Source organism: Dendrobium catenatum, unplaced genomic scaffold (assembly GCF_001605985.2).
Source record: "Dendrobium catenatum unplaced genomic scaffold, ASM160598v2 fragScaff_scaffold_847, whole genome shotgun sequence".
In the NCBI taxonomy this organism is placed as follows: Eukaryota; Viridiplantae; Streptophyta; class Magnoliopsida; order Asparagales; family Orchidaceae; genus Dendrobium; species Dendrobium catenatum.
The window spans coordinates 2,118,080-2,126,875 of record NW_021319309.1 but is presented as its reverse complement, the minus strand read 5'-3'; the positions used below and the strand labels follow the sequence as shown (position 1 = coordinate 2,126,875).

The 8,796-nt window shown below is 36.4% G+C and overlaps 1 protein-coding gene across 2 annotated transcripts in view; it reads right to left on the bottom strand.

Moving 5' to 3' along the window:
- The window catches only part of LOC110116387, a 9,511-nt gene extending 6,023 nt beyond the window's left edge, over window positions 1–3,488 (bottom strand). Inside the window, exons 1-3 of one of the 2 annotated variants that reach the window (XR_003701475.1) lie at window positions 2,439–3,488; window positions 1,149–1,398; window positions 410–560 (exon numbers count right to left, since the gene is read on the bottom strand). Coding sequence is in view for 1 of the 2 variants with exons in the window: in XM_020849930.2 (XP_020705589.1) it covers window positions 410–560; window positions 2,439–2,576 (289 nt within the window). In the remaining variant the exon portion in view is untranslated. The remainder of the gene's footprint in view (window positions 1–409; window positions 561–1,148; window positions 1,399–2,438) is intronic. The other variant, XM_020849930.2, reaches the window with a different exon arrangement.
- Between the last annotated feature and the right edge of the window lie 5,308 nt (window positions 3,489–8,796).

Sequence of the window (8,796 nt, the reverse complement as noted above, 5' to 3'; positions counted from 1 at the left end):
GGGGGGGGGTGGTGGGGTGTTGTATATATATATATAAAGAAAGAGAGATTGTAGATTTAAAAAGTGTAGGATTATTTAACCTCATGCATCTTTCACCATTCATAACAAATTTTAAATGCATAAATTTAAAGTTGCTAAAATATAAAAGGTAAATAAATCTTGTCTTATGGCTACTTTGAAATCATCTCTCTTTCTCTCTCTATGGACTATTTTTAATTCATCAGGTGCTATCAATTTGGCATGCAATATAAACAAGAAATAAAAATCCAGCATGTTCAAAATTTTAATGTTCCTTAAACAAGGTCCGACTATTCAATGGTATAGCAATTCTATATTCACTGCTCCTAATAAGAATGCTAATTCAAAGGTCAAATAAAGAAAAGCATATATAATTTAGACACCCATTCACCTGTTTGTTCCGCTTCAGAAATCACCAATTCTTTAGTTCCTATGTTATCATAAGCAAGGGATAATTTTTCTGGACCCTTCGCCTTGGACACCTTTCTTTTGCTTGAAAATGAAAGCGCATCAAGCTGCTGCTGTAAATTATTGTTCCTATCCTGATAAATGTGAAAAAGTCAAACAATAAAACACCCCAATCTGCAAACTGCGGCATTTCAGCAATTTATGCAATTCCTTTTGCTAAACATTATCAGACCCCTAAATAGCGGCAATGTTCAAGCATAATCAAAACTGCACAAAGAAAAAAGGAAAGAAACAGGACGGAGTTATTGTGAATGGTGGAATATATCAATGGCCTATGTGGGAGAAGACCTGAAATGAAACTAACTGCAAGGCACCATAAAATTATATCCCATAAAAACTAAAGTTTTTGAAGCATATTAAGGCTTCGTTTGGGATGGCTTTTATACTGCTTCTTAAAGCTACTTTCTAGTACAAAAAAATAAATTTTTGTACTAAAATGTTGCTTCAAGAAGCAATAAAAAAGCCGTCCCAAACAAAGCCTAAGAATGAAGTGAGAACGGAGTATTATACGCACATGATTTCACTCAAACCAAAAGCAGTTTTCTCCTTCCAAATAACTGCAAATTTTTTGCAGCAACAGAAAGAAGAACACGTAAAAGCTAGAATCCGATGTCAACAAACTTTAGACAATAACAAATATTAATGAAGCTACAGACAGCAACCTTATTACACAAGATGCAGTGGTAGAGGAAGAAAGCATCATGTGATGAACGAAATGGGTATCCTCCTGGCAAAAATTGAGAAATGGAAAGCCTTGGTCCAGCTTGACGACAATCGTCAAAAGACACCACTATTTCTTTATTGAGAAGACATTCTGTCACTAGAACCAAACTAATAGTTCATTTCGGACAGACTTCTCTCGGTTTTGTTTTACCATAGCTGCAGTAGGCTTGGTTGGCAATAACGTTTTTGCTGCTTTACAAAAATTTCTATAGTTAAAAACAACATTTTCAAACAAAATCTGCAAAATTGTGATAGCTGTATGTAAATCGTTGTCCAACTTTTTTAATGAGGAAAAATTTTATAGCACCCATAGCAGTTTTTAAAAAATATATTTTTCCGACAACAGTTCTAAATTAGCTTTTACTTATAGTTTTAGTCACTTCAAACAGAACTTAAGAGAGAGTTAAACAAACAGCCCATCTTTCTGAACATGACATCCAACTTTAATATAGCTCTGTCCTGTTATCTGTGTCATATATTTAGCCAAGAGGAACTGTGGAAGTTGCTGTAAAATTAAGATGAATAAACTGCCGAATACACCCTTCAAAAAAGCCTATGGTGCAAATAACTATCTAGCTGGGGAAAACTAGTTTAATCTGTGTGGGAAGATGAAAGCTGAGAATTTAAGTAACATCTGCTAGATATAAAACCCGTAAGGGGAAAAACGTTTTATAATCCTCTTAATTACTGAATGGGGTGCAATCCCCTCTTCATATGTAAATAGAAGTCCAGATATGTTTAAAGCCAAAAACTAAAGATCTTGGAGCATCATGCAGTAAGTATTGCTCAACCAGGAATGACTACAACTGGAATGTATCTGAGGATGCTGGTTTCAACATTTAGAAAAGGCGCAGGTCTCAGAATTGAAGTTTTTTCGACATAAATTAGAAAAAAAATAGATCTCAGTATAAAACAAATTAAGTGCCATCATAGTTCCTCTTGTAATTTTTTATTATTATTATTTTTTTCTTTTCTTTTTCTGCGGAATTGTTCCTTTCTTGCACTTCTCAATAAGGTTTTCATGTGATTCTTTATAGGACAGAGAAGTATGTTGCTAAAGCATATTAATAATATAAACTAAACAGTAAAACAAGCATGTGCCACGTTCTGTTTTCTTCTCTAGCAAAATGTATCCCATACTCTTCAATATACAGAACTATATGTTCATGCGCATTGCAAGCATCAAAATAGAACAGCAAGAAACTGAAAGGAAATCGCTGCAAGAGTACCTTTTCAAAAGATAGCATCTCCTCCAACCTTGACAACTGTTCTTGCCCTGGAGAAAAGCAGCTCAAAGCGCATGACAATAATTCTTTAATGACTCTATAAGAAGAAAATTGAGACTTTGGGGGCAAAAAAAACAGCATTTTTTTTTAGAGCTGCTTCCAGGACAAGGATATTTAAGAAGACATTATACACAAGAATCCAGGAATAAAAACGAAAATTGTGAAAAGAATAGTTCTTTAAGTAGACTTAATCGTTTAATGGAGAAGATAAGAGAGAGAAGGGACAAAAGAAGGGGAAAGAGAGAAAAATAAAAAATGTCTTAGAAAGTGGAAACATAAATCGTTCAATTTTATTCAGCAGTAAATTAATTTCATTAAAGTGCCCTAATACAAGACTAAAGTTTTTTATATATACTATAGCTGGTTATAATAATTGCTTAAAATTAACATGTTTCAACAAAAACATAATACACACGATTATTACAGTTTTAGAACACCTTTCTTGTTGCACGCTATTTCAAACCAGGATAGGAATGTCCTCACTGTCTATTCCATATAGCATCCACCACCATCATCATTGGCCTTTATCCAAACAATTTTGGGTAGGCTTTTAAGGAAGCCAATAAATTGTTCTCCAATAGATGGTTAGTACAAGTATGCATAACATTCTTCCCGCTCTTAGTTGGTTTATTAAATTGCCAAGAGCAATCTTTCAAAAAATTATCAAGCAAATTTGTAATAGATGTCATTCATTCATTCACTTGAGGGAAAGTGTGAAAACATCCTGGGATTCCCACTCACCTATGGAATCCACTCTATCTAGTCTCAACTCCATGACTTTATGCTTTGAGGCATGCCTCAGTTTGAGGTGTACGTCGCATTTGGTTTTAGTGAGGCATACACCTCACAATTTTTGACGTGCGCTCACCTCAAAAGTTTGAGATGTACACTTCAAGCTATAGGTTTTATTTATGATGTAGATAAGGAATATAGGGGACCCTATATTTCTTGAACACAAGAAGAACACTGACAAAATGAGAAGAACTTAAAACAAACTTTGTTAAATAAACTCAAATGACCCAAAACTTGACAAACACAACAAAAGATGCCAGGAGATTTTAAAGAAATAAAGAAACTTAAAAAGACGCTATCCTCAGACAACCGTCAGAGTGGGTTCCTCACATGCATCGAATTTGTAGGTTAAATAAGTAAAGTGCAAAGAACTAGCAAACCGATGGTCCACCACTGCAAGATTGGCCAATTTCTTCAACAGATGCTTCAAATCAACTCTGATACGACACCCTAAAGTTGCTTTACTTTGAGAAAAAGGATACAGATGGAGTGGCACTTGCGGAGAGACGAAAGAGGTTAGAAGGCCGAGAAGAAAGGGTGGAAAGAGCCCGCAGGATTTCCGGAAGGGATTAGAAAAGAAGGTTGGAAAGAGCCCGCAGGATTTCCGAATAAACCCGCAGGTTACTAGCAAATATGCTCACAAATATCAACTCCTTTTCTTCATAACATCTTCTCATATTTATAGGCAAGAGAGAGGAATGCCAAGAGCCACATGTCTTTAATTTCCATTAGAACCAAAGCATAAAAGGCATAGAAAACTTCCCCCAAAATTTACGGATAAACACCCAAACCAGGAACCAAAGAGGCAGTTAGTATATCGAGAATTTCAAAGCAGCAAAGCCACAGATTTCGGAAAATCAGCCAGCACCTCACGGAACCAAGGAGCCAGCACCTCAGGCCGTGAGTTCAAAGCAGCAAACCCACAGGAAATTACATTCCAGTTCGGAATTCAGCTCCTCATAAAACCAGAACAGGAATCCAAGGAGTCCATGTCTCGGAAGTAAGCAGCCCGCAAGAATCCAAAGCAACACAGGCTTGGGAAACCATCAAAGCACGGAAAAACAGTGGCTGGCCGAACTCCCAAGAGTTAAAGCACATTTATTATAAAGTCTAATGCTCTGAATTCAGCCACCATTTTAAAAGAAGCCATGGTCCTCCAAGAGACAAGAAGAAAAGGGGAAGGGGAAGGGACAAGGCCACTCCAAAAGTAAACTTCATAATGAGGTACCTTTTCAGATATTTATGAGCTACTAAACTTCAGCTCAAGCAACTTAGAGAATCAGCTCAAAACCGAATGCTCCAAAACAGCCAACCCGAGAACCACCAGCAGTCAGGGACTAATCGAGCCAGCAAACCAAAGGTCTACCAAGCCATATGCACTACCTACCATGATCATTGGATGCTTTCCCATCATTGGATAGCTAAAAAAGAAAAGAAAACAAAATGCACGATTGCTCAAATAAAATAAAAAGTACAGAATTCTTGATTTCATCAATTTATAATTTGATTCTTAAAAGCTAATACCCTAAGATGCATGCACACAAACAAATTGAGATCGTGAGACCGAGACTTCGCCCAGTTCATTTCTCACAGTCAGCTGCCAACTTCTCCAACCCTCTGCCACTATTGGTCATCTTCAGACGCCATTGTGCCCACCTCCTCCTACCCAAGTTTGCTTCTTTCACAAGGAATTTCACTTCTCCAACAATTTTTTTCTCTAAGCGCTTAAAATCTCTAAACTCTAATTTTTTTATATGAGTCAATATGATTTCTTTTAAGGGTTGTCAAATTGCTTATTTCTTTAAGTGTTCTCATGTTCCCTGATGTTCCCTAAAAGCGATGTATTGTATGGCCTGAATAGATCGAGAAGCGTACAAAGGCCGCTACATTGTCGCCCGAGTACATTGTTAAATAATGGAATTAATATTATGATTTATAGGAAGATAAATATTCTATGCATTCTAAAAACTAAATGGGTTGGAGGAAAGTCAAATAAGATTGATAGTTTAATATTTAAACTATGATATTCTAGTAGTAGACTTATAAGAAATGGTGTAGGTATAATTATAGATAAGAGTAGAAAATAATAGAATTATAACATTAAATATTATTGTTGATGCTAAGATTATCAATATTATAAGTGTTAATGCTCCTCAAGTAGGCTTCATATGTGTTTAAAATTTAAATTTTGAAATAACTTAGAAAAATTAATACAAAGAATGCATTTTGAAGAAAAACGTTTTATTGGAAAAGATTTAAATGACATGTTAATAGAGTGATAGAAGATTTTACAGGCATTCATGGTAGCTATGGGATTGGAGTGACTAATGAAGGTGGTGGGCTTATATTAGATTTTGTTGTAGCTTATGATTTTGTAATTGTTAATACTTATTTAAGAAAAGAGATAAGCAACTCCTCACTCAAAAGAATAAATATAGTAAAACTCACATGGACTACTTTCTTATCATAAAAATAAATCATTTAGATTGCAAATATTCTAAAGTTATTATGAGTGAAAGTTTACATATCCAGCATAACTTATTAGCTTTGAACTTTAAGAAGAATGAGCAAAATATAGAATAATAAAGTAAAATGTTGTCCTAGAATTAGATGGGGCATTCAAAGAATCCTAAAAAATATATTTTGAAAATAAGATTAAAGATCTTAAGATTTGAACAGTGCATAAGAAAACTAATATTATGTTGAAAAAAATACCTACTAATACTCAACCAACAACAACAAAACATTGATATGCTAGATGGTGAAATAGAAAGGGCGATCACAAACTTCAAAGTGCAGGTTGACAGTCCTGCCATTCTAGGTCGTTCGCTGACAGAGCTTTCTATTACCAATAGGATATGATGGTTATGTTATTGTCGTTAGTCAACTAGGAGGTGCATCATCTTAACAAGATTGCCAATTATGTTATTCATATGCCAACATACTGAATGGGTTACCTTTTATAATGGGAGGTGATAATTTCCACAACCAAATTCTCTTCCAATTTCCACTAACTTTCTAGGGGAAAATTGCATAGCTTATGTACCAACAAAAAGTTGAGTTTTCGGATCATAAAGTACAAGCTAAATACTACAGAAAAAAAGAACACGATGATGCAAAAGGTCAAAACACAACAATTTTCCATCACGACAACTACTAATGAAGATATATTAAACTATACATGAACCCTAACTGCATCTTCGTTCATGTTGCAAGACTAAATTTGTCTACTAGATTTAAAGCATATTGATCAATTGAATCTTGACTTCATTATGTAATCTAAAAGCCATCTTATTTGCACAAAAAATAAATATTCATAAATCACCCGTTCTACCAAATGGAAGTCCCAATGAGTCTGAAAGATTGAAATATTTCAAAAGAGCTTGAATGCAAGAACAAAAAAAATTGTTGAAAAATCAACAGCACACATGCATATATTTAAAAAGTAAAAAAAAAATAGAGAAAGAAAATTGATTATATATATATATATTAGTGGTGGCATAAAATGAAATGTTGCCCCCATTTTATTTTAACAAAAAATTAACTAGCTCCGAAATTAAAACATTCTAATTAAATTTATACAAAGTTGCGAGCATCCGCTCCAAAAGCCTTTTGGCATGTACTCTTGCAAGCACCAAAATGAGGCCAATGGGCCCCAACTTTATAATATAAAAAAATTAAAAAGCCATTCCTCAATTACCATTCCAGTTTTGCTGTTAGGCCGATTCACCATGAATCGGCCTAAGGTCGGCTTAGGTTTACAGGAGGCAGAACCTATTTGCCTCCCTTGCTCTTGCCTGCCCACATTGTGGGCCCTACAAGTCTAATTGAATTCAAATTGAAAAGGAGGGGTCGGCTAGGGCTTGGGATGAAAATTAGATTAGAAAAGTTTTTGTATTAAGAGCATGAGATGTTTTGGGAGGGATTATATTTTGATTTGATCTCAATTAGGGTTCTTTGGCGATTTGGGCTCTAGCCTCTCTTGTAGATTTGGGAGAGACGATCCTCCTCTCAAATTAAGAATCTCTTATATCTTGTTTTATTATTGTTTGGCTTTGATTTTCCTACCGCAATATATTGTTTTTGGGGCTGTTTTCACCCAGATTTTGATTATTCTTGTTGTTCTTCACCAATTGGTGATAAGTTTGTTTGTGAACTCAAGTATTACCCTTAAAGTTACTTGCGAACTCAAGTATTTCCTATCAAATTGGTATCATAGCAAGTCTTGGGACTATTCATGGGCTGATTTGGGCAAATTATTGCGGCTGATTTTTGGTCAGGAAAGAAGAAAATTGTTTTTTTTTTTTGTAAATCAAATCCTGAATTTTTTTATCTACAAAAATCCGGATCGAGATGGCGGCCAAGAAAGTAGATGTGCTTGAAGGGGAGATGAATCAAATCAAGACAACGATAGAGGAAAAGAGTTCTTCCATGGAAGGACAAGTAGCCGATCTCCGGGACATGATTAAGAAAATGTTGAAAATCAACAACCAAACGGCAGCTTCCATGGCAAAAGGGGTGGAAGGGAAAATCACGAATTCTGAAATTTGTAGGGAGGAAGATGAGGTGGAAATCATGGAAGGAAAAAGAAGAAGACCCCATCTTGAACCTGTCTAGAGGGAAGAAAGAGGTGGATATAGGGAACGCCAGGAGGGATACTATGGCTGCCAAGGTACTAATTTTGAAGAAATGAGGGAATTCGAAGGAGGTTTGGTCTATAGCATGGCAAGGGAAGATCGGGAGACGTGGGGAGGGCCAAGCACTTGGGAGAGGGGAGGCTGTGGAAGAATAAGGGGAATGGTGGAGGTCAGAAGGTGACGAAGCTGAAGATGCCCATATTCAAATGGGATGATGCTTATGAGTGGATTTATAAGGTGTAGAGGTACTTCGCCGTCAATGGGCTGACGAAGGAGGAGAAGCTGACAGCGGCAGGCTTGTGCTTGGAAGGGAATGCTCTGCCATGGTACCAGTGAAGAGGCCAGAGGATACATATCATGAACTGGAGGGAATTCAAGGACTGTATAATATAACGTTTCCAAACCGATCGGGAAGGAGATTTCTATGAGCAGTTCTTTGCTCTGACACGGGAGGGATCAATAGCAGACTACCGGGAGCGGTTTGAGCACCTGACCAGTAGGGTGAAGCGATTATCAGATATTTTATTAGAGAGGAACTTCATGAAGGGGTTGAAGGAAGAGATCCGAGCAGCAATGAAAGTTCTGATGCCTCATGACTTGGGGGAGGACATGAATTTGGCACTAGTTGAAAATAAGAGAAATCTAGAGAGGGGAGCTAGGAGTAAAAGCACATGGAGCACTTATAGTATGACAACCACCCATCTAACACCTAAAGGTCTAGCAACAAGAGGAAGTCGAGAGGCCACCATGGAGAAGACATGAGGAGGGAGTGGGGGAAATTTCAAGTGGCTGACAGAGTGGAGATGTAGGAGAAGAGGACTAAGGGGTTGTGCTTCAGGTGCAATGAGAAGTATACGTCAGGATATTGGTGC